This window comes from Ixodes scapularis, unplaced genomic scaffold (genome assembly GCF_016920785.2).
Source record: "Ixodes scapularis isolate PalLabHiFi unplaced genomic scaffold, ASM1692078v2 PGA_scaffold6__148_contigs__length_123643588, whole genome shotgun sequence".
Lineage (NCBI taxonomy): Eukaryota > Metazoa > Arthropoda > Arachnida > Ixodida > Ixodidae > Ixodes > Ixodes scapularis.
The window spans coordinates 91,481,424-91,508,276 of record NW_024609881.1 but is presented as its reverse complement, the minus strand read 5'-3'; the positions used below and the strand labels follow the sequence as shown (position 1 = coordinate 91,508,276).

Here is a 26,853-nt window from a genome sequence, read left to right as displayed (position 1 = left end):
GTGCGCCGAGATACTGAGGGACAGGAGGAGACGTCAGAAGCCGAGCTTTGGCTTGAAAGATTTGTGGACCTTTGACTCCACTGCACTCGTCGAACCCGTTCGAATGCGAGAGTCAAGCGCCGGACACCGGCGTTCCGCCTTCTGACTCGCTCGACCAGTGCACTAGAGACAAAGGCTGCCTTTGTCTTCACTGCACTTTTCCAACGCGTTCAAATGCGAGAGCCAAACGCCGGGCGCCGGCGTTCTGTGTCCTAACGCGTTCGACGAATGCAGTGGACTATAGCCTTCTCTATACTCACAAAGCCTGGCCGTTCGACGACGGAGCCATTGCTTGCCCGGTCGCAGACTTAGAGCGCGAGGATCTTGTTGCGCGGACCATCAAAGAGCCATTTCTCGGGGAACGTGGACGTCAGTGCACAGCTTTTGCAGCGGCGAGGACCCAAAACACACTTGTTCACTCGGGAGAAGTGTTTTTCGGTGTCTCGCCGCAGCGGGGCGCCAGTCACGTGGCTCTCCTCTCATTCGTTGTCTGCCGCTCCACCTTTTCCATTTTGGCGGCCGTTTCTCGTGGCCATCTGCCAGGCTTTGTCAGTATATTGGAGGCTATGAGCGGAAGCAAAGGCCGCTAGCTTTAGCTCTATAGTCAGTTACAGGTTAAGAAAAGGTTTTGAGGGGAAAGAAGGCTGGGGAGAAGGAAGCGGACGGAACGCTGAAAAGAGGAGGAGGTTTTCTTCTCTCCTCTTCAGCATTCTGTTCACGTCCTCCTCCCCCGAGCCCTCCTTTCCTTCAAAAACATTTTTTTAAACCTGTAACTGACTATAACCTCTAATCATACCAACCACAGTTCGGCGTTCTGACGACCCCGTGCGCTTTCGTCTCCTCATCGCCCTCCGTTTCATAACGCATATCTTATTCTACTTTAAAATTCTTCCTAAAATCCATCTCCAGTTGACATTTTGCGTTACCGATAAACGTTCTCCCGCTTGGTGTAAACTTTGGAAACCTGGATATCCAAGTTTCTAACGTAAAAGACAAATGCTCTTGTGGGGGTTTTCTTTTTTAAGTCTTACCTCCGAGGAAGACTTCGCTGTAGCGGTATGCAAGGGGAGCCTTGATTCGGAACTGGAGGGGCTCTATCCGATCCACGTACTCGATGGCATCGCTGGGACCTTCCTGCACTCCGCCCTGCCAGCTCAGTTCTGTCATCCAGTTGGGAGTGGCCACTGCGGTTAGAATTGGTTTGAACTTTGAAACCCGTGGTAAGAAAACTCGAAACATTTTTTAGAGGAGAAAACAATACATAGACACATATAAATTGAAATTTGAAGACCCTTGTTCTGCCTCTTGTGAGCTTCTTTTACCGGTTAACGTCGGGATCTTGCTTCTCTGTTTTAACCCCATCACCCCTTCAAGATCAATGTACTCTTGGTGCTTTTCACTTGTTTTCGCTTCTTCTTCGCATAAAATGCCCTTCCCCTCCCCCTTTTGGAAGCAGAGAGAGAGAGAGAGAGAGAGAGATAGAGTTTCATGTCTATTCTGAATAAAGTCCGAACTAAATCTTGTCCATCCTTGACCACTTCTTGCTATCCTTTATTTCTCTGTTTAGTTTCAGAGAAAATAATGTTGCGGGAATTATTTTCCTTGCATGGCCAAGTTTCTACAATATACAGTTTAATAAAAAGTTTTCCAAGGAACTATCAAAATTACAATTAATCTGCGTTCTGTGATACTCAGGTAATTACAGACCTGGAGAACATTACACCCTTTTCTCAACAAAAGCAGAAATTGATAATTTCGTGAATGTGGCCCACAGAGTTCACTGCAAAACATTTTGTAGAGCCGTTGAATAAAAAACCACACCCGTCCAAAAGTTTAACAACTGCTTATTGCTATTATATGACTTTCATCTAAAATATCATTGGGGAACATTGCAATGTTTGCTGTTGTTCAGTTGAAATACACAATTCAGTGCATGCGCCCAGGTGTTGATGTTCAATAAGTTTAGGGATGCATACAAATAAGATTGAACTTCGGCCTCTGAAAAAAAGAAAATCAGGTTTATCACCAACTGAACTCCTATCAATACCTGTTTCGACATGATGTAAGTACTGAAATCTAGAGATTAGTGTACTAGAAGAGCATGCTAATGACTTTTTCCAATGCGCAGGAGGGGTCTCATGGTTCATCCAGTAAAGCAGAGTACCATCCTGAGGTCGACAGCAGAGTCAGAACTCGAAATTGCGATTTCAAGATACTATCTCTCTTCCGTTCTCCACCGCCCACTCTTACCCAGATAATAGGATTGCTTTGCAGCGCTGCTGCCAACTCACATGTAGTATCTTGTTCTGTAAGATGAATGGCGGGACCGCTCTTGCCCGCCTGACTGTCACACCTCTCCTTCTAAGTGTGTTTTACAAGTTTGAAGAAAAACACTTTGCACCGAGAGTGTCTAGAAGTATGGTCATTTTAGGGTCATCACTGAAATAGCGCAGTCTCTTAATGCCTGTCGCCTCCGAGTTGTTCCTTTCCAGTAGTTCATTTATTGACTGAACTCTTTAGTTGCATGCATCACTATATAATGAAACACTTAATGGCTACCTTACTTAATTTCTTATGATAAAACATTATCAAAAACTTTCTGAGATTCCTTGCCAACATTTATTCATTCCGCCCATTGAAACAAGATCACAGTAACAGAAACCAAAAGGAGCTTACTGAGGGAAACTCTAAAGTGGCACTGTTGTACATCCATGGGGTAGTTGTGGAAGGTCATCATGCATCGCACCTGAAATAAGTACCTGATGGAAAAAAAAATTGTTTTGTGTTTTAAGGCCCATTCTTTAATATAACACATTATACCAATTTACAGGCGCATGATATCTCTAGTGGCAGCTTGTGTCTACGTACTTTGACCCCAAATAATTTGGGACGAATACAACCTAAAATAAAACTATAGAAAAGTCCCTGCTTAATGATGATTACGTGCGTTAAATAAAAAATATATCTCTTTAGAACATAATATGGTAGTGCTGCGTTGTACCTTGAAATTTTTTTCTTATATTTTCTGCGCTGTTACAAACCTTCCCCCCCCCCTTTCCCTCCTCATCTAAACAAAAAGCAGCTTGCGGCTAACGCTGTGAAAACTTATCTTCTTCAATAGTTGGCAAACATGAAGCCTTTGACTTTCTAAAATAGGATGCTATATGTCTAATAATAATTAAAAACGAGCGTGTCGGTGAATAGATAAAATTACTTGAAAGGATAAAACATTGAGGACGGGGACGAAAAGAATACTTTTTTATGCGAGAGAAGTCCTGTTACTGTCCCCGAAGTTTTATCATTTCATGTATTCGTATATGTGTCTCACATCTATTGTCTCAGCTGCTACTCATTTGGGGTTATAGGGGGTAGGTTATAAAATATTCAACTAAAGGCAGGGATTGCAGCAGGTTAGGATTAGCGTGTATCATTCTTTTTAATGGAAATGTTAAAATAGATTTTATGCATTAGGTGATTGTGCGCAAAAACAAAATTAGGCTTTATGGCGTTCTGACGATGATGAAGCATGGGCTCGCTATGATTCCTTGAAGTGGCAAGCGTTTACCTTTGCTGATTTTCTAAGAGTTTAGCCACCAAAGAAATATAGTGTCTTATCTTTATATTTCTGCCTATAGTTAAAGAGCATGATAGTGGTGGCAGCCTTCTGATTGATACACCTGTTAGAAATTTATAGCAATACGACTGAAACACTGCCGCAAAAAAAGTAAATTCAAACACCGTTTAAAACATCAGTAAAAAAAAACGGGAAGATCTATCGGTTTATTCTTAAGGAATGTGTTAGCATAGCCCTTGGGAGACGCACACACGTCCCACTTTGAGAAACGCTAAAGCTGAACCCTTCCTTTTTTTTATTTTGGCTTTCTCTTTTGCTTCTTTTTTAGTTTTTTTGCTGCCTCTTTTTGGCCTTGTTACGGGGTCACTGTTAGCGTCTCCCAAAAGGGAACGTGTGTGGCGTCTCCCATGGGTCATGCTAACAGATTCCCTAAGAATCCACCAATGGATCTTCCTGTAATCTTCTTACCCCTTTTCTGTACTCTCTGCCTGTCGACGCCCTTGGATACAGTCATCCATATCAAACGGGGAAAGAACCACATCCACACCACTCGTGGAAGGAACCGCATTTGTATCACTCGTGGAGGAAACCGCATCCATCGTATTAATTACACGCACACATCACAGCCCACGCACCGCTACTACGGAAACCCAGAGCAAAGAAAAACCAGCTGCCCGTATTTCACCGCTTTAAATTGCGCTGAATATCTTGACTTGCCCAAGTGCCGCCATCGTTTGATCGTGCTGGGAGTACTCCTATTGGATACCGGCGACGCGACGCCATTTTTGGCTCAGTGCGCATCCCATATCCAGGCGCGCACGCTCCCGTTGCTCTCCTCTGGCTACCGGTGACGCGCCGCCGTTTGCGAGCACGCTCCTATTGATACCTTTGTAGATGCCGGCGCCGCGCCGCCGCGACAAACTAGGTTGGCGGCGACGCTCTGCCATTTTTGTCTCGAGTGCGTCCCAGCACACACCAGCTTGGCGGCACTTGTTTGTAAAATTCCTCCCGCGTTTCACACCGCGCCGCGGCGCAACACCTCCTAGCTAACAAAGCCGTAGTGCTGAATGAGATGGCGCCATCAGAGAAGGCCAACGCTCCCAGATTGGATACGAAGATTACGTCAACGTTCGGCTTAAAATTTAAACTTGAGTCCATGCCGAGCCCTGACGCGGAACTCACTCCCGCTCTGTGTCCAGCGTTGGCCTTCTCTGTTGACGCGATCTCATTCAGCACTAAGGCCTGGTTCAGACAGTTACGTTTGACTGCGTTTGACTGCGTTGCGGCAGCGAGAAACCAGAACACCCTGCTGCGTACATCGCGTACCAATATGACTCCTTGAATTGAATTCCAGGCTTCGTACGAAGCTCAGATGTGCCGGGGACTAGCTTTCGGTACTCGACGCAACGCAGTCAAACGCACTCAAACGCAACTGTCTGAACCGGCCTTAAGGCTTTGCTATCTAGGGGGTGTTGCGCGGCGCCTCCTCCTCTCTGGCTCCGCGCCAGCTGTGTGCACGACTTCGACGAAGACCTAGCGACTCGTTTCGACGAAAACCCGGTGGTGTCTTTCAGTTTGTCAGCTGCTAGGAGAAAGAGAGGAGAAGGGGGAGAAGTTGACGTGTGCTGACGTCAGCCCTTCGCACCAATGGGAGCATCGTACGCGTCACCCTCTTCCCCTTCTTCTCCCTCTCTCCCTTTAGCTGACAAACGAAAGACAGCGCCGGGTTTTTGTCAAAACGAGTGTTCTAATGCTAACGCATTACAAAAATTATATTCACTATCAGGGGTGTAAATACGCGCATTGAACACCATAAATTGGTGTCGATATGCCTCATTTAACACCTTCCTCCGGCGTTTTCTTCATGATCCCCGGTTTGCCTGAATCTTTTCTAAAGACACCAATAAACATCGCTAAAATAGTATCTCAAGTATTAACCAAAAAAAAAATATATATACATATTTTGCGAAGTTATTGAATTTACAATGTTGGTGCTCGCTGTATTTTTCATACTGAACGTCTCTACTGGTAACAATCAAAAGTAACGTCAGAGGCAGGCAGGAGTTCACTCCTTGGACTGTAGGATTTCTTCTCAACATGATGTCGAATGAAAGCTTTGGAAGCTCGCTCAAGCATACGCGCCGCAGCACTAAAAAAATGCTCGGCACTGTCCATTTTTTAGACTAATTGCTCGACTGGCAAGCCTGCCTGCCCCTGACGTCACGGCACCGAAAATCTCGGGTATATCTGAATGTTAGTTTTGGTGTCGTTTTCGTTTTCCGAGTTCACAATAACTATCTTTAATATGGTGGCACTTCAAAGCACACCGGAAAGGGCAAAGGCCACGTGGTTTCGGAAAATATAACTGATTGGATAGCTCGAAAAATCGCCGGAGTACCTTTTTAAAGGCCGACGAGCGGCCAGAAAGGAGGAAACTCTCCTTATATTTCTCCTTTTCATTCGAGAAAGAGGGAGAGCCTCCTTTCTGCGGGAGGTAGCTCAGAGACCCACTCCTGTCGCGAGAGGAGGAAAGAAGAGTGTCACAGTGAGTGTGGGAAAGGAAACTCGGAAACATGTTTAGGGGTTACAAGCGCTAAAAACGACGGACGAGTAGGAGAGACACACCACAGAGCGCTCTGTGGTGTGGGTCTCTCCTACTCGTCCGTCGTTTTTAGCGCTTTTAACCCCTAAACATGTTCAACCAACTAGCCCAAATCCAAACCCTTCTGAAACTGGGAAAACCGGTTTTCTGCCAGGCAGAAGAGAATTTTGTGGGTCGGCCTTGAAGTGCAAAGAACGCTGACGCGGCACTCGCGTCCAATTGGTGCCCCGCAAGAGCCTCCGGTGGGGGACGTAAAAGTTTCGACAATACGACCTTGATAGCAACGACGTCATGCGCAGGCGTTTCCTTCCACGTATCATTCCTGTAGCACGGCGACTACACTTGCTCCCGTTAAGGCCTGTTCTCACATGCAGCGAAGCGCTGATGTAGCACTGTTCACGTGTCGTCAGCTATTTATCGTCTGCCATGAGCAACAGTTTTGACGGTGCGATACAAAGCTGGTGAGCGCTCTCGTCAGCACGCGCTTAGCGCGAGGTCAGCGCTATCCATGTAGCGCTCCGCTGCATGTGTGAACAGGCCTTCTGCCCCCAGCGTCTAAAAGGGGGCTACGCGAACAGCGTCTGACCTCGTCAGCCTGCGGATGGTGCCGTCGTCGGCGACTTTGATGACGATGCTTTGGACCGACTCCTTGAAGATGGAACTCTTCTTGGTGTTGGAGAACACCACGTCCGGCGTCCAGATGAGCTTGGCCACCCTCTCGGGTAGGACCGAGTGCCTCCAGCGGCCCACAACCGACGTCTTGAGCCGGAAGTCCCGCCAGCTTTCTTCGATGTACGTGTGCAGGCGGAAGTCCTGCCATAGACCAAGCGAGCAAGGCCCTATATCAATCGATACCACGTGTTGTCACTGACCGAATGACTAAGAGAGAAAGGACGTTCAGTTGTCCACGCAGCGCCATTCAGCTGGCGTCTGCTTCGCCACCAGCGTGGCTTGCAATGTCTCAATACAAGCTAAATTCTCTTACACGGCTTCGCTAAATGCCGGTTCACACACTTGCGACTGCCTACGCTCGAATGCGTTTTGACCTATTCTGATATCTCACGAAAAAACAAATACACACTGGCAGACTGGCGCCATTCCGTGAGGTGGTCTTGGAACCGCATTTCACCAGACAGAAGGTTTTTGCACACTTTGCGATATCACAAGAGGTCGCAGCGCAGTCGGTCGTATGCAGTTCTACACTCGCGTCCGAAGTTTTACGGCGAACTTTCATGGAACTTCAGTGTGTATCCCACTTAAGTCGGGTATTCACTAACGATGAGATAAAGCGTGGGCCTTTTCTTCTAGCTGGTATGGCTTCAACGACGCGCCTGAAAGAGATGCCCGGTCGTTCTCATCCTGACGGTGACTATAAAGGAGAAGGCCTGTTGATTACGTCATCGTTCGTGGACCCTGACCCGTCCCAAGCAGGAAATGCGCCGAAGCGCATATCTTGTCGTCACCTCCTGAGAGCATTAAGGCCCGTTCACACTCTTGCGACTGCTTGCGACCTCTTAAACCTGGGTTCCTTAAAACTTCTTAAACCAGAGAACACACTGGCGCCATCTATTGGGAAGCAGTGTAAACTCGGCGGTCCGGCATATTTTTTTTTATTTCTCGCGCAATATCCTTTCTTTTTTGGCTCGAAAAACTTTTGTCAATGTTATAAACGAGCCTTTCTATGGGTATTACGCACATTTGACCTCGGAAATCCCGCAAAACCTTCGCTTTTGTGAAATGCAGTTCTAGGGTCACCGCATAGATGGCGCCACAATGTCAGTGTGTTTCCTCATTCTAGAAACATTTAAGAAGTTGTAAGAGATCTCGTCTCTCTCAGTCGTACTCGGTCGCAAGAGTGTGAACGGGCCTTTACGCCCGTCCTGATAAGCTACAAGGCGTGCCTCTGGCAACGCGGACGCAAGATGCAGGCGGCGCTGCGTGGATTCAATATAGACATTTTTCGTATAATCTCGTCCCCAAACACCTAATAGGCATAGCCGGTATGGGCGCCAAAAAAATAATAAAACGTTTCAGCCTGTAAATAGTAAAAAAAGAAAAGGGGAGGCAAAGCGAGAATGTGTGACGGTGGCGCTTATACCCTAAATGTCTTCAATTTGCGTGGTGACGGCAAAACAATGTTCTCGCCAATACTGTAATTGACGATAATTCAAGATGGCGGCGCCCTCGTACAACGAGTCCATAGCGATGACTTTAGACAACGTTACAAAAGCACTCAGTTGGGAAATTCGCTCTTGAAAGCAGGGCCTCGGGCGTCCACCGAGACCGAGCTAAATTAGCCGGCGTGCGGTCGTGTATCACTACTGCGTGATGCACGTTAAAGACCCCAGGCTAGCGGCTGTACCGCACTGGCTAAATTTCTCATCTACAGCTGGGAGACTCGTCGCCCCTGTGAGGCAAACCAAGTTCTAGGCTGTATAAACACACACACAACCCAATTTTTTTTAGGGTGCGCGCGTGTGTATGAAGGCACTCTAAACTAAGTTAAAGCCCCTCGATATGTTTTCGTTTGTCTTTGCAAGTAGCGCCAAATGCGCGAGCGCACGTGGCCCAGGTCTCGAGCGGCCCTTGGAAGCAAATGGCGGCGAAGCACTAAAGTGAGCGGCCCTTGGAAGCGAATGGCGGCGGAGCACCCGCTCGTGGCACGTGTCTTGCGCATTTCCACAACAATGGTTGGCGGTACTTGTGAAAACACCTTTATCAAGGGGCTTTAAGCTAAGTAAGATAACAGCGCCACCCTTTAGGGGCGAGTTGAAACATGAAAGTCGCTTTATATGGCTACTGCGAGATGGCTCGGTGAGATGGCGCCACCGTAACTGGACGGAACCAGTAAGTGAAGCAGTGCAGTTCACGGAGTGGCCGCTGCGGGAGAAATGGCAGCGTTGCGATCGCCATTAGCTCGGCACTGGGGTAAGGATCGGCGCCACTTTTTCAGAGCAGGCTCTATGGCATTTTCCCAACTGAGAGATTCCAGTAACGTTGATTTTAGAGGAAAAAAGGCACACGTATAGACCTTGTCCTCTAGGTGATATTCTGTCAATATTACGAACAAAAGACTGAGGGAAGGAGGCACGGGTAATCAGATTTTTAATAGCAGGAAACCTTTCCAAGCACATTCAAGATCTTCGTACTAGCTATTCTCAAGTTAAGCGCAACCGTCACACCCTGTTTGGATGTATTTCTTTTGCCTAGACCTTTCAGTTTGTTGAAAGAAATATTTCAGTATAAATACGTCCCGAAACTCTCAAAGGTGAAAGAAAACTGGACTTTTTTATCTTCTAATATTCATTCTACAGCCCCTACGAACGCACGGCATGTTTAAAGTATAGGAATGGAACGGTCGGTCGTGTCGTTTCAGTGGAATTAAGTATCAAGAACAAAAACAGGTATGTAACTGTCTAGCCGCTTCTAAGTGAGAGCAGTCGCCTGAACTTCTTGATTTGTTTAATACATTTGAAGTGCAGTCTTTAGAAAGTAGACATAAATGTTTGGGCTATTTTTTGCGTGAGACAACACCTATGGCATCACTAGTCACGAAGCTTGACGTAGAATACAGCACAACTATGACGCTATTAGTAGTTAGTGGCTCCGCTTTCAGTTCAAAGTTGAAGGTGAGCGCCTTGGTTTTCAATAACTTCTTAGAGAAAGAATGAACTAAAACGACGGACAAATCATATTCTGCAGATAACGTCAGCAATCGGGAAACGCAACTACGGCTGCGGTCACGTGGGTCAGAGCTGTAGAGCTGCCGTTACGTCGCAGCTTTTTTGGCCACCGTGTGATAGCCGCCATAGTTGCGCTCTCTGGTCTGCTACGTCCTCCCAAGATCTCTTATATCAGTAACCAAACCGACAGCACTATGCAAAAATATAACGCTAATATATTTTATTTTTGTCTGCTTGTGCCTGTATCCTGTGTTACCTTTAATAATTCCCAATGCCAAGCGCATTGCTTAAATTAAATATATATATATATATATATATGTTTGATGTTTGTTAAACACCTACTAGGTATCCACTCTCAAAGAAAAAAAACAAAACAAAAATGAATATATGAATTGGACGAATTTCAGCAAACCTGAGCAGTACGCTGACATGCTCTCTGTGAATTACCAAAATCGGGCCACTTAGAGTAATAAGTGTTCATATCGTTAAAAGCTCTCCGACCTAATACTGCTCTGCTTTGTGCTTCTTTCTGTACTTTAATATCGCGGATGTATGGTGTCATATTTGACCTCATAGGCTCTCGCCCCAATACAAAATTGTCTGCTATTTGAAGTTTTGTTTGGAATATTTCATTAGCGTTTGAGAGATATCTTTCCAATTATTTGTAGCGTTTAATTTCATAAGGAGAGTGCCTTCTTTCTTCTTGTTTGTTTCATTGAATCGTAATATATATTTTTTGTGTTTTCCCGTCTGTAATACATTTCCAAGATGGCCCTTACAAATAAATAAAATGAAATAAAATAACGAGTTATCTTTTTCTCCTCGACCGCATTCTGACGAGTCAAGTCTTTCGGAACCTCGGAAAACTGTCACACAAAAGTCAAGCGCACCCTCTCCCCCTACCCTAAAAAATAAATTGTTCTATAACTTTTTTTGTGTGTGTGTGTCTTAGTTTTTATACCAAGCGGGAGTTAGCCGCCTCGGCAGACGTCTACGAAGCCACCAAAACTGCCATCTACGCGAAAGAAGAAGACCCGCGTGGCTAGCTTGCAAAGCCAGAAACCCAAAAAGGGATATCCGCCAATCGTTGTCTGCGTCCCGGGGTTTCCCAAACGAGGTAAAGTTTGTAAAGAAGAAATAGTTAAACCTGAGTCACTAAATAAAAGCTTCCCTTCAGAGCAGCGGCACTCCTTTCTACGATCCCCATGCATCGACGGCCGCCCCCTCCACATCTAGGAGGCTCAGTGGAGCCTGGTGAAGCGCTTGAAAAGACAACAGTGAAATTGTAAACTCAAGAAGCGAATCGCCCTACTCACAGCGGAGGCAGCGAAATACGCCGCCTCGCTAAGCACAGAAAATTGGCTATCCCTCTGCGACGGCTTGAGAGGAAAGCTGAGTACTTCCAAGATGTAAAAGTTGCTGCGATACCTTACCAACCCATCCAGCAGCAAAAGGGAATCACACCACAACAAGTCCCGAGTCATCATCCATTTTTAAAGGAAACGGAACGGACCTCATCTTGACACTTAACGCCAGGTACTTCCCTACACAACCATCGGAGCCGCTGCCACCCTATACCGGTAGCCCAAATGGGCTCCTGAATGAGGACATGCATCTCTATGAAGCAACTGCGACAATACAGTGCTTGAGGCGCCACACAGCTCCGGGAGTGGACAAAATCACCAATAAGGCGCTCGTCAATCATGAAAACCCCTCACAACTAGAGATTAGCGCTCAACTGAACAAAGTATGGAGCGAAGGAATCTTTCTTGAAGACTGGAAAATGGAAGAGGTCCGTCTCATACCAAAGAAAAGGCAAAGCACCAACCGTTGAGAACCTACAGCCCATTTACCTCACTTCATGCGTTGGGAATCTCCTAGACCACATTATACTCAACGGGTTACAACTATACCTGGCGGACTCTGGAAACTTCACGACAACAATGATGGGATTCCGTCCGCACCTCTCGACACAGGGCATCCTTCTTCAGCTGAAAGAGGAGGTGATGGCACCAGCGACCACGCAACTCGCCTATCGTCCTCCTCGCCCTGGATCTTAAAGTCCTGAATCTTAAAGGTGACCTCAAGCCTACAACAATCTTAGAGGCTGGACACATTGCAATGTGGGGTCAGGACGTACTGCTACATTAGATTTCCTATCACATAGTAAAGCCATCCTAAAGCCACGGGCCACTTTCAAGTGGGAAATTGCGGCACAACAGGGAACAGTATTATCCCGCCTTTTGTTCAATATTGCCCTAATAGGACTTCCGACGCTCCTCGACAACATCCCGGGGATCCAGCATAGCCGTTACGCCGACGATATTACCATCTGGTCCTCCACAAAATCAATCGGGGTGATGGAGAGCCGTCTGCAAGAAGGGGCTGACGTGGTGAATGACCATGCTATGTCATGCGGCCTCAGCTGCGCCACGCAGAAGTCAGAGCTATTCTTATTGGCTGATTAAAATAAACCAGTGGGTGGGCCTAAAAGCATCTAGCATTGAGGTCTACCCACCATCCTTCCGATCAAAGCCAATCAGAACTGGCTGTCGTTCTGACGTCACCACAACCCCTGGGCAAGAAGCAGACGACTTGCTCTTCACATATATCTAATGTCTCACCTTAAGCAAACGAGCGCAATTCCAATCGTGCTTATTTAAAGCTTGGTGTTTTCTTCTTTCTTCTCGTTCTGCAAATTGATTTGCATTTCTTTTTTTATCGAAGTCAGGACGTATTTGAGAGCGCCTTGATTAAAAAAAGGTTCTTTAGGCACCTTCAAAATTGCCGTAGGACTCTGGCCTAAACTTCGCTAAACGTTCGATCATTTTTAGGACTCGGGAGAACGAAATATGTTCTTATACTTTACCGTACTCAATTTCTTTTTTGCTTTTTGTTGTTTTTGCCGCAAAATAGTTGTAAATGTTTCGGTCAAGAAATACAAAAAAAAAAAAAAGCGCGGGACACGTTTGAAGTAAAAGCAGTCTGGAGCCAACCCGTTACACCAATATAGCCCTTAAACGCGATCACTTGGGCACACTTCTGAAGTTGATGTGGAGCGGAGACGCAGTGAATTCTAAGCTAACTGCTTAGAGCACTTTCAACTAGGCACCATTTGGGTTCCCATACAGGAGTACGTATTCGTTCACGCGAACGTTTAATATCATACCTAGAAGCAAAAGTAGAAAAAAAAATAGTTCTATTGGCAGCGTGCAACATCTATGAAACCGGGCGTCACCGCTTTGCCTTGCCAGATCATTGGAAGCGCCCCTAGTGACAGCTTCCACATTACGTCGCATAGCGAAGCGCTGCCCGCTTCGACCTTTTCTAATACACCCATAGCGACTTTGCCCCGTCTGCGCCTTCAGCGGCCGTGTTTCCCCATCTCGCTGTAGAATAAATGTTTGTCACCTTGACACTCGAATTCTACCCATTTTCAGCGTTGCTCTGGATGTGTATTTCACCATTCGACTCACAAGAGTCGGAGCTCGGAGCCCGGGTTATATGGTGTGTCCCGCATTTCTGCGCGGCATGCACCGGCGCCAGCCAACCGCCATGTTTTTTGTTTATCTGAGCTGGAAGGTACGCCCTTACGAAGCGTTTGTTTGTGTTGGACGGCTTCGAAATCACTACGGGACGACGTTCACCGGTGCCCGAAATTTATAAAATATGCATGAGGAGCATTTATCGATGCTCCTATTTCTAGATTGCTCTTGCCGATGGCCAATCGAGTAGAAGTGCTGGGATTTAGATGGTCGCGGCGGTTTTTGCCGGTGCCTGAAAGGGATCTGTGTTCTCAATTTCCTAATCTCGTGTAAAAAAAAACAAAAAGTTAGCGCCGAGAGTGGCTCTCAATGATTTCCATAGCGCTGTTCTGTGTAAGCTGACGTTCATAAAAGAAAAATAAAAAGGTTGGCTGCTATACGCAGGTTGTCTATGCCAGTTCGGCAGTATATTCAATACGAAATGCTTCTGCTAGGAGCAGGACCGCGGCGCCACTGTCTCGTCGCTTGCTTACAATAGTCGGATTCGCATTAAGAGCCGTACCAGACTTGTAGGCAACGAGTTACAAATAACTAATTACTTGTAATAAATTACGTTTTAGTGTAATGTTTTCACGCTTCAATAACTTTTATTTTCTGCGGTACCGTTCCCTGTAATTCAGTTACTATTTTTCGGTAATCAATTACAAGTAATCGATTATACGTATGTTTTCGAAAAAACGTAAAATTATTGAGTTCAGTTTCTTTTTACGTAAAATTTGTCCCGTCTACCCATGAGTCACTCGTCTATGTTGCAAAAACGTTGGACCCTTTTTGTTTCGCACCTAAAAAACTACATAAAAGATACCAAAATACCAGAATGATTAGAATATCAATGTGCTCAGTGAATTTCGGACTGTCGAGTTATCAAAAGTGCCTCGTTTCCTGTGTACGGGGTGTTACCTGTGCAGTCGAAACAGTAAGGCACTTCGATTCCTAGAGGATTCGGCACCGTCCGTCGGAACACTTCGCAAGCACGAACTGGTACGCAAAGGGTTTGTGCCTCTACAACACCGCTCTTCCTTCAAGCGCATCCGTCGATAGGGTCTTCAGCGTCGCGGCAGATATGTTCACCAGGAAACGCGGGAAAATGACTTCCGAGAACGTCAAACGACAACTGCTATTGAAGCTTAACAAGATTTGAATGCCAAAAAAGAAACAAAATATAATCACTTTTAACATGTGTATACGTTTTTGATTTCGTCATAAAAAGCTAAAAAGTAACGTGAAAAGTAATTAAGTACTTTCTCATAATGTTTCAATTACTTTTGCGGTGCAGTAATTGTTTACTGTAATCAGTTACATGTTTTAATAAATTAATTGTAATGGTAATCGGTTACTTTTTTGTTCAGTAACGCCTGCATGACTGAACAATAGTGGGAAAAGTTGAGGTACTCGTGGAAGGTTACCAATTTCCCCTTTCCTGTGCTAAACTAAGATGTATGTAGGTGCACCTTAGATTAACTTTATATTATTTTATTGAGAGAAAATTTCAAACGCCAAGCACATTGTTTCTCTCTCCGACCACCACATCGCGTAAGAACTGCTTCGCGCTGCATATATGAACAATGCGCAAAACTTGCTCTTTTTTTTTTTCTTGAGGTGAGAAACGAGTATAATTCGTACCATCCGTTCTTCGTTGATGTCGTCCACATCCACAATCTTCATGGAAACATTCACCATAACCGTGTCATCTGCAACAAAAAGGACAAAACGTTGGAACGGTTGAGGTGTTGAGGTCTAAAATGTTTTTTTGGCTCTATGCTTCAAGCATTTCCTTTTCTTTTGTTTGAATGCTAATAATTTTGCAGGCGACTATTTTCTCGCGCTCTGGTCGCAGACAGCTTGAGAACTGCAGGCCGTGACTTCTTATCGGCACGCTTCTTGCTCCATGATTAGTTCTTCGACGTTCTTATCGACTGGTGGCACAATCTCATTGATTGAGGAGCAGTTGTAACTTGCTTGGAATTCACCACGTCCTGCATTCCTCAGGCTGTCGAAGACTACACTCTGACATGCTTTTGAAGTGTGTGCTGCATGGACTGCAGAATGTGAGGAATGAAATATTCAGCGTTAATTTTTAAGTCATCTGTCGTCGTTGTTGTTGTTGATGTTGTTTTTGTCGTTTTGTTGTTGTCGTTGTTGTTGTTTGTTTGTTTGTTTGCTTGCTTGCTTGTCCTTAGAATATATCAAGGGATTTCTCTAGCCGTTCAAAGTCATTCTCCTAAAATATGCAGTTTTTTTTTGGTAGCTGCTTACGGGTTATTTATACTTCACCATTTTAAGACAACTTTCCTCTAATATTAATAAATATCTTCAATCTCTAATTTATATTACTATTCCTACAAAGTAGGCAAATCGGCAAAAATAAACAACTTATGAGGAACTCACCAGCACAAAATATTTTAATTTAGTAGCATACAAAAACGAAGGTATTTGAGTGACCTACGATTTATCACTGAAACCATCTTTCAAATATGCACGCGCGCTACCGTAAGCAAGCGAAATTAACATATGCAGATTTTTTTTTCAGTCATTTACTAGCAGAGATGAAGGTCTTTGAGTCGCCTATTATTTATCACTGATCATATCTTCCAAATTTGATGGCGCCCTCCCATGAGCAATCTAAATTAGCATATTCAGCCGTTTTCTTTTAGGTAGTCCTACATCGATTGCTACAGTCCAACGCCGAGACTCAAACCTTCGAAAAGCAACAGATCGGCACGGTGGAATAAACAGCGCGCTCGGCGTTTAATTATTCACAGCGTGAGATAAAACGCCATTCGAGTATGTGCACACAAACACAGATCAAAAATTAGCAAATCCAACGCGCCTGGCACAGAACACAATGGCCATACCCAACGCCATGCTCAGTTCTTAACATTTTAGCTTGTTTTTGTAAAGCAAAATTATTTTATGTACTTCTTTTGTGCCCAAAACCAATTAGCAAATATTCACAAGCTTAAGAACTCTTTGTGTGCCTACAAACAACCAGCAGGTCTGCACAAGCTTATCTACTTTTTTGTTTTGCTGCAAAACCAGCCAGCAAGCCTTCACAAGCTTATGAACTTTTTGTACCCAAAAAAAAAACCAGCGGGTCTTCACAAGCTTAAGGACTTTTTGTGTGTTCAAAAACAACCATTATTTCTTCACAAGGTCGTGAACTTTTTTTGCGTGCCCAAAACAACAAGCATTTTCTCACAAACTGATTGACTTTTTGAGTGCCAAAAAATAACCAGAAGGTCTTCACAAGCGTACGGACTTTTCCTGTGGCCAAAAACGATCAGCAGGTTTTAACAAGCTTATGAACTTTCTGTGTGCCTAAAAACAAGCCGCAGGTCTTCACAAGCTTATGGACGTCTTGTGTGCCCCAAAACAACCATCAGGACTTCAAAAGCTTGTGGACTTTTTGTGTGCTCAAAAACAACCAACAGGTCTCCACAAGCTCATGGAATGTTTGTGCACAAAAACAACTGGCAAGTATTCCCAATCTTAAGGAGATTTTGTGTGTCCAAAAACAACTAGCAGGTCTCGGCAAGATCATGGACGTTTTGTGTGCTCAAAAACAAACAGCAGGTCTTCACACCTTACGCACCAATTAATCGCTGCGTCAAGTGACATTGCCAGGAAGCATGGTGCAAGGCGCCATGCTTTCTGGCAACGTTCACCAACTTGCACAATTACAAGTTCTTCGACAATGACATTGTCACTTTACGCGGTGCATTCTCACGTGACGTCGCAGTGCCCAGTGACACCAGTACGTCAAAGTGACGCGTGACATCACAACGTGACGCCATAACGTAACGTGACATCACGCGTCGAAACGCTGATTATGTCACGTGACCACCGTCCACTAAATTTAGCTGGAAAAGCATTCTGCGTATTTCTGACTTTATACGCGCGATCGAGCTGTTATGTTGCTGCTCATAAAGATGGGCGCCGGCGCACGCAAGCAGACCACAAGTGCGCCCAGAGACGGCAACAGGGGGTGAAGGTCGACTAACAAATTGATCCATGCTGAGCGGTGACGTTGTGTTTTGTTTGTTAGTTTATGTTGTCGTCCGCCTCAGAAGGTTGTTCGTGTGCTCCTAATGATTCACGGACTCCGTTGACATTACCGTTTATTTTCGTCGGCCCTGCCCTACATTGCCAGAAGGCCGCAGACATTTTGGGCTGCCGACCGGCGAACGTTAATGGAGTCGTTTAGAAGTCGCCTCTTCTTTCTGTTTCTTTCTGACCCACGAGCGATGTTCCTGATTTAAAAAAAAAAAAGAATTTTGAATCGCTTTGCCGATATTTTAATACGCCGACGACTGATTTTTTTGTTTTAAATTTTTTTTCAGTCCCGTCAATCAATAGTCCCGTTTTTTTAAGACTCCATCAAGCAACATTGGTGGACGCCATTTCTTGGGCACGAAGCGTCTTATTGGGTCCGAGACCTCTCCGAACGGCGATGCAGGGCTCGTGTCTAATATCGGCTCAGAGTTTGTACCCAAACAATGTCGGACTCGGGTGGTTGGCGCAGTAGTTGCTAAAAAACGCACACTTTGTTAGAAAAAAAAAAAAAACAGTAGCTAGGGGGCGCAAGCCGCCGCCCGATTCGATGGGTTCAGCTTGGCGCATCCATCCATTCATCCGTCCATCGTCCATTAGAATGCATAAATCAGCTTTAGTCGCTGACTGTCTAAGAAACGCTGGGCGTGACTTGATGTATGGTTCACGCTTCTTGCTTCGTGAGTGTGGTGATTACTTTAAACACATTATATTTTCAGAAAAGGAGTAATAATGATATTAAAAAGTGGGTCCTGAATAAAATCTAGTGACTATAGTGTTCACACTGCTTCATGCATATGGAAATACTAAAAAAAAATGAGCAGCTTCAGAAGGGTAATCTGCTAGTGTTGCGAAGAAAATTCTCAGCAGAGTTTTTTTTTTCATTTCAGCTTACCAATGTGTGTATGTATTCGCCAAGGCCGAACTACTGAAAGGCCGATACCATAAAAAACACCTCCTTCAGTGCATAAATGAAGGATAGACACTCCCAGAGATGATTACTCAAATAAGCAGGAAAGCCGAGATCTGAATAAACTAGGGCCGCACTCAAAGGCAACAGGCCACGGCGATTATCCGTCTTCTTGTTTGTTTGCCTTACGGTGGTATTATGCAGCTATCGCAACTTCGACGTGATCGATGCTGATGAAACAGTACCCCTACTGCGGCGGTCGGTCTCCCATGTATTATTAGTATCAGAAAATTGATGCAGAACGTCGCATACAAAGCCGTCCTTCTGATTCTCATGTTTTGTTTTAAAGGACCATTGCATGCATTTGAACCGTCTTATTTTGGCTCTAAATCACAGCATGATTTGTCACTGAATTCTTTCGGAAAACTATTCGATACTCATGATAATTTTCTAGCTGTTCAAGCGTCTGTTTTTGGTGAATTCATTGCATGCTAAAACCGAAACCAAAAGGTGCTTTAAAAAAATGGGTAGATAATGTTATCAAATGCACGTTCTCTGTTATGAAGGTTCGCTATTCGTGTGCACATACGGTTCGGTAGCGACTCAGTTGCCTGATTCTTTATCTCCTGTATCGTTTTGTATTTTAAGTGAGACGACGACCGCATTTTTTATAATCGTGCCATCTGCAGCGGTACTGGCCTTTATGCCTGCCTTGGACATGATAGACCACCCCTGACGTATGAGCACAGTTTTTAAGATATATTCCCCTTGGTTGGCACTTTGTGGAACTAAAGTCAATAAGAAACAGTTCTATTGGAACTATATTGTAAAGGACGTCGTCTTAACTGAATTCAAAACTAACTCATCTGACAAAGTCGAATAATTTACACAATCAAAATAAATATAGCCAAAGAATTCATTCAAAATAATATATACTGAAAGATTTCTTCCAGTAAATAATTGTTTTGCTTTTTTTCTTATCCAAGGACAGGTTTCATTCCTGCTTTTCTTTTCTTCGAGTTTGATAAACGGCGTTCATCGCTCAATGCCTAAAACACGAAACTAAGATTTTATATTAGCTTATGGCCAAGCCCCTATCTGACCGCAAATTCGTGGGTGCTTTTAGTAACCCCTAAAACAGTAAGCTCGAATAGCGGACACGAGACGGAGGAAACCACGTTGACAACGCCATCGGTACCGATAAGTCACGTCGTCCGTCTCGACCCCTTCACTTCCGGCGTTCTTGTGTTGGCGGCCATCTTACCGTTGATGAACGGAGGTTCCGAGCGGCTGTAGTTGTGGGACAAGAAGCTGCTCCAGATTTCTCGTGTCGTGCATCTAGGCGGAACGTTATTGTTATCAGTGTGCAGCCAGTGGAATTTTAATCAACGTCTCACTATATCCTCTCTAAGTCAAGGTCACCAGAACAGTATCGTTGGGAAACTGGCGTAGGGATCTGCATTGGAGCACTGGCTCCAACCCTCACTTCAGTACCGAGCTCGGCACAATCGCAGCGCCACCGTTTCTACAGCTGCGGCACGTCCGGGAACCAAGCGTACCATAACTAGAAAGACGATACAGTCGCCTCATGCCATGGCTTCCTCGCGAATTGCCGGGTCCAAAACGCCCACCAAAGCAACAGCAAAAAAAAAAAAATTATTACCTATGACTGGAAAGTAAATTTTTGATGACTCCCTTGTTTCAAAACGGATTATGCGCCGCCAATTAAGCAATGAACTTCACATGAACTAGCAAAGCTGACTGACGGTGGTGCAATCAAAGGTGGGTTACAGGGATACGGATGGCTCCACGTTCCAAGGGCGAGTTTCCGAAATGAGTTGTTCTAGTAACGTTGGTCTAAGTTAAGATATCTAGAGGCCTCGAGTTAAACCTCGACTTAGGATTACACAAATAGATATAAACTCTAAAAAAAGCCCGTGCGTCTGCTTTCCTGCACAACACTCGGAGAGTCAATCACCGCAACTTGCGGAGGCAGCTCAGCGAATGACGATGCCGAAACATATGTTTAGACCAAAAAGCGCAGTCTAAATTGTGACATTAAGCAATGCGAAACGTCACGCTTGCATTGCTTAATGTCACAACTCGGACTGCATTTTTTAGTCTAAACATATGTTTCGGCATCCTCATTCGCTGAGCTACCTCCGTAAGTTACGGTGATTGGCTCTCCCAGTGTTATGCGGGAAAGCAGACGCACGGGCCTTTTTAGTGTGTATAGTCCCGGTCATGTGTTTTTTTTTTTTTTCACACGTTGCACGTTAATTATAAAAGGTAATATTTAGAAGATTAAAAATGTTATGTTGTCTACTTCTTTGTTAAGCCGATTTCTACAACTGTAAATCAGAAGCAAATTATAATAAACGCCACCGATGACCTTTAATTTTATCCCGCTAATATTATAGTGTATGTTGGTCCTGTAAATTTGAGTCGCTCTGACATTAAACTAGAAATACATCTGTAGTACCTAAAACACGGTCGCGCTTCTATAATTTTCAAATTCTTATGACATCACGAAAAACAAAAACCAATTAAGGAGTGTAATTTCAAATTAAGATTGTCCAGGGCATTAATTCGAAAATTGCGGTTGGTCGTCTGCAATTAGCATATGCGGCTCATTTATTTCGCAATAACACGCAAATGTCGACTCCCCAGATTTTAACAGCTTATGTTATGCTTGGTTGTTGGTTTATATATTGTAAAAAACTTGACGGATGTAGCACGTCGAATAAATCGCGATAAAAATCGAATTGTACTAGCCTTTTTCTATATTTTAAATACACTGCACATAAATGGGAAAACTTCAACAACTTCCAGCCTTTTTTCTCTGTTTAAGATGAAGGCTTACGCCTGATTATTTAAAATTTAAGAGAAACCCATGCCTGTCCCCGGAGTCTTACACCTCGCAAGGTGCGTTCTCAACATATTAGATGCGATATTACGTCAATCTTGAAATTCGAGAGCGCAGTCGATACTATATTGATGATAAAAGGCTGCCAAGCTGGTTTTCCGGAACTTCATAAGCTTTTAAGTGAACTAGCAAATTCTCAATTCTACCATGCTTCGCTTCACGAGGTATTAAATAAATAATGTTGCTCCGGTAAATCTCAGCTTGCTTCAGTAATGCCCTGAGGGAGCTGAAGCTTTGTTTCACAGAATGGGCAGCCCTGTTCCAAAAGACGACTGCATGGGACGCAAAAAAAATTAAAAAAAAAAGAAAACACATGACAAAATGGCTCTGAAGATGTGGAGAAAGAAGACAATAAACCATCAGGTGACTAACTGGCCCAATGTCAGCACTATAAAAAAGACGTGTACGCATTCGAGCACCAGTGAAGCTAGTTGTTCTCACTTTGCTTGTAACACTGATAAAGACTATCGCACGAATATAAACCTGCCGATCTCTCGTATTGTGGGACTTCTAGCTGGAGACTAAATTTCGTTGCGGTGGTTTGACGCACGTGAGTCCCATTTCACGAGCAACCAAATAGTTTTGTTCCTTTCGTGCTGCACGAAATAATGCAATTTCGATGAATACGTGTTGAGCTTGACGTGTTTATATAGATTAACTGTGACTGTCAACGTACAGTAATCCGTCCGGTATATCAGCACTGCGGTCTTGAATCCTTTATCTAAACGATACTTACTTTCACACAAAAAACAAAACTGCACGCTTCAATACTGATTCTGGAAAGCTGCATCAATCAAGAAAAAGAACTCGCTATTTATTCATTACCATTGACTAGAGTCAAAGCGAGGATTAGAACGACAGGGAGATCTATCTCTTGTCTAGCCTCCAGTGTAAGCTTCCTACCTTAAGTAGCTCGTAGGGGTTTCGCGAGCTTCGAGCGCGCTCGAGCAGTCAAAGCACGGCGAATGTCTAAGAGTGCGTGCTGGAGTCTTGGCATCTAAAGATCTAACGTACAGCACAGACAGTGTATGACCTGCCTGAACTCATTTAATAACAATCTTGTACTCACGTTTCAGGAGTGCAGTCGACGCCTTTTGGCGTTACCCGGGCGACGGAGCAAGCGAGCGCGAAGACCAGCAGCACGCCTGATGGCATGTTTCGCCATGAGGCGCCGAAGACGGCTCGATACGCTGCGTGTCCCACTGCTGCGCCGTGCGTCGCACAGATGGCGCTGCGAGCGGGAATGCGATCTCTGCGCATCCGCTCTGGAGTCGCGGCGGTGGCGCCTCACGCGGCAGTTTCGTTCCATTCTTAGTAGCGGAAATGTGCCGTTTGTTTCATCGAGCGGAGGTCGATTGGGAGATGGCCATGACACTTGCTTCTTGTTTTGCTTTGAATTTTCTTGGAACACGTGCGCTGGACATTGCGTCGAACAGCACACGCGATTCTTGGGAACAAACTGCAACAACTTCTGTAGAAGGCAGTTTGTTCCAAACGGAGAGATTGCACTTTAGTCTCGAAATGGGTTTCTTCGGACTATCGGTAAATCACCGCCTGATTTGGAATAGCACGGTGTCGCTTATATATGAAGTTTGAATGGAACTTTTTCTGGAGTTATTTGTGCGCAAGTGTAGTAGGCGGAAGGGACTGTCGGCCATTTTCTGGTGGTTCTTACGGGAAGACATCCACATCAGTTGCAGCATGTAATCGTCGGCAGCCCAGTGTCTTCAATACCCAACACTTCGAAATTTCGATACGCCATCGTTTGGAATCATCCAGGCATAATCACTATATTCACTAAAATCTTAACAAAAAGAAGCGCAAGGCGTTGGTTGTTACGTTTATATTCCTTGCTTCCTGATTATGTTTTCTACGTTCCTAACGGCCACTGGAACAAGTTCATTGGCTGCAGAGCTCTAATAATATGTTGGGGATTCACCACGGTACTGCGTTGCTTCAGTTGTAGGTAACTATTCTTCTTGTTTAGAAGGCCATCATAAACACCTCTTGTTTAGCAGATAGATGACGCCGAACATCTGCGGGAAAAGAAATCCCGTTGTAGCCAAGCTACAAACCTGAAACAACTATTCAGGTTCCACGCTTATCAAACGGCGTCTGCGAGCTACGATTCCATATTTAGCTGGATCTGTTAATGTATTATAATGACTTCACTCAGACTATGGTTCCTGAGACGAATCTTGGACTGGTGTTTTTCTTTTTTTTTTTGCATTAAAAAAGTGTTTTCTTGATTTCCGCCTGCTGACATCATAGAAGTGCCATTCTGTCGCCGGTCGCGATTCTGGCGGTGTTCCAGCAACGGTGCTAGATGTGGCAGACGCCTGTTCTGCTGCAGGACGCTCTCCAGTTTGACAGTCCACGGAAGCTTCGGTAGCCTGAAGTTGGGACGCCGCGACGACAGCGACACTCGCATTCGCTCGTGAGTTCCGCCAGCGCTTCTACGACTACCCGCCAGGATCGCGACATCCGACAGCATGACGCTCCGGCTTCAGTTACGTCATTTGATGCCAAATCGGTGCCGCTTTTGATATATGTCGACTCGAGCACTTGGAGACGAGCTCCATGCAGGCACCAAGTTCGGCACGCGGTTAAACTCGATCTCGCTGAGCGTGCCGGAAATAGGTCACATAGACGAACGCATTTATGTCAGAGGTCAGAGAAACCTAGACGCCACCGCCCCTCAACCAAAAAGGTCCGCGAATACTGCATGAGCCCGAATGCATGTTTCAGCATGTGGGCTGTTTGTGCTACATAGCTTGCGGCTTCATCAGCGAAGAGGACCATTATGAGAGCAGAGACGCAGTGAATTATGCAGTCATCAAGAGTGCGGCCGCGTCATGTAAAACAGAACGTAGCAAAAGATAAACGACTCTCACCCTCATCATTAATTCGTTTTTTGCTTTTGTTTGTTTTTTAGTCTGATTGGGTAACCCAGCACCATCTGTCGGTGCAAATTATATACACCTTCACTCATTTGGTTACCCTCGAAACTGTCTTACTTGCAAAGCTTCTAAATGTTTTATGATGTTGGCTTTATTTTTCGTGTTTACAGTACTTACGCATATTTGTAATATTATAAGACACGTTTAAATTTAATAATCATAAATAATATTTGCAGACAGGACTTACCTAGCCACAGTACCTTTCAGTGTTACGGTGAAGAGAAAACATTCCTTCTAGCACTTACGCGTTTTTCTTTGTATGTAAAAAAAGGAGAAGTTACTCCCCTCTGTCATGATTTGATTCACAAAGATATTGGTCATTTTCATTTGGGCAGTTAAATAACAAAACTCTTTTATTTTTTTGCTGTCGTGCACCGATATATGCCTACTGATCAATGCCAAGATGGCAGGAATTCGAGCTGATGACAAAAGCAAAAATAAAAATATACAAAATAAGTTTTCGACCCGGTTGTCTCAAGCAGCGACCTAATTTTTCGATATAATTGAAAAAAAAAAAAAAACGAGATTGGGGAAAACAACGAAGCACAACGCAACGCATGGCGGCTTAAACACAGTTCAATTTTATTTCACAGAAGTTCGTGTTTATATAGGTTTTAGTGCTCCCCTTAACAAAAGAAAAGAGAAAGAAAATTTGAACACCTTTCACAAAAAAAAGCATAAGAAGGATGAAACCTAAAATGCATCCTGCACAGGACCTGGTACAAATCTAAAACAAATAACAAAATAAGTTGGTCTTGCTTGAATCCAGGGTCATGGAGACATCGAGCGACCGCTTTTAGCTAATTACAAATGCGAGGGCTTCTAGAAATATTTAAATACAAGAAATGACAAAGCTCTCGCAAGCACTGTCAGCGCTGAGTCATGTCAGATATAGCAGTTCCTCTGTAATTACGTAATGGACATTTGGTCTACTTTTGAACGCTATTCAGTCTCGTCGGTAGATAACATAAGATAAAATAATTATGGGAGATTGAATGATTATTTATATGGGATTTATATTCAGAGTTCCTGGCCTTTAAAATGTTCCAAACTTGTGTAGCGAAATTTTTATATAAAGGGCCAGTGGAACAATTTTGGTACTTCGCGCGAATACCGTTTAAAACGAATCCCTGACGTTTATGACCATCCAAACACGCGTTCGTTTTTCTCCCCACGCAAAACTTAGAAAAAAAAAAAACCATTCATTTTCCGCCCCCCCCCCCCCCCTTCAACTCGCTGCCAGAACAAACGACCACGTGATCTAGAGCCGCCAATGTTGATCAGGAATATGCCGCCAATGTTGATCATAGCCACGTGCTAAGGTTGGCAAAGCATAAGACACGGGCTGATTTCCAGACAGTGTTAAGGTTTGCCTATTGTCGTCATTGGCGCGATTGGACACGGAAAAAAAATCGCCGAATGCTTATCGAGCTATCCATTATCACGAGCCCAAATCGAGTGCTCACGCAATGCTCGGGTCCTATCTCTGACCCGCATTGCAATACCCTCTATGGGGTATACTGCGACCTCCACGCTACGTCATCAAGTTTTGCGAAGGAGAGAGTGAAAGTGAACGTTCGCATTTATCCTTAAAATTACACCGTCACAAAGGTTTTTTGTTCAATGGCGTTCCGTGCGAGTATACTTAGGTCGCACTAGTGCCAGTAAACGTGCGTAAAATGAAAGACATTCCAACTCAATATCGTTGCACCGCTCCTTTAAGGACAATATTGGATGGGTTTGGGGGCTCTATGGTGAAAGTATAAAAAACAACAATGATTACGGCGAGCTTAGCCATAATTCGAGTAGTTTTAAAACAATGAGTTGTGAAAATTTTTTAACTGTTTGGGTAATGGTTTCTGGTGTTTGTTTAACATCATACCTGGCTGGAAACCGCGTCAGCGTGAAAAAACGTTCAAAAGCTCCAGCGTTAGTCTTGAGCGTAAAATCACTGAAGCAAACACTTGTGACAAGTGTTATTGTCCAGATAGAAATAGGTGTATATTGGTATTTCTCTTTGCTTGTAATCTTTTGTCATCGTCTGGGTTGAGGAATCGAACAATTTCAAACTTTCGCAGCATTCATGAGAAGTTCGGGCAAAATTTCACAGCATCGTGTCAAAATACTGACTTAGCAAAGACACATTTGCATTACGTTGGCAAGACCTCTCCGTAATGTCGTTAAAGTGATGATTAAAGGTGAGAATCAAAACTATACTATGTATTTATATTATAGTCATTTATTTTGACCCATAAGTGAAATGTATCCGAGGGCAGCGAAGAGAAAACATAAAAGAATGGGGAGAGGGGGATAGAAAGATGCTGGCGGCAAATAAAGATATACGAATAGTCAATTGGATATCTTTAGTGTAGGGCGTACTATAATCACGTTTAAGTTATTATTTAAGTTCAGTTCAGTTCAGTTAAGAATGTTTCAGAGTCAAGTTTAGTCCAGGTTCGGTTCAAGTTTTTGGCCAAATGGCGTATTACTTCATCAGTGCCTTGAATTATTTTCCCCGATTGCCTGGCACACGTTTTTACATCATTTTTAATTCTTAGTGTTTT

The 26,853-nt window shown here is 44.3% G+C and overlaps 1 protein-coding gene across 1 annotated transcript in view; it reads right to left on the bottom strand.

Moving 5' to 3' along the window:
- The window catches only part of LOC8039049 (glycine receptor subunit alpha-2), a 44,414-nt gene that overhangs the window by 3,123 nt on the left and 14,438 nt on the right, over positions 1 to 26,853 (bottom strand). Inside the window, exon 2 of the mRNA XM_042294851.1 lies at positions 1,071 to 1,223. Coding sequence (XP_042150785.1) covers positions 1,071 to 1,223 — 153 coding nt within the window. The remainder of the gene's footprint in view (positions 1 to 1,070; positions 1,224 to 26,853) is intronic.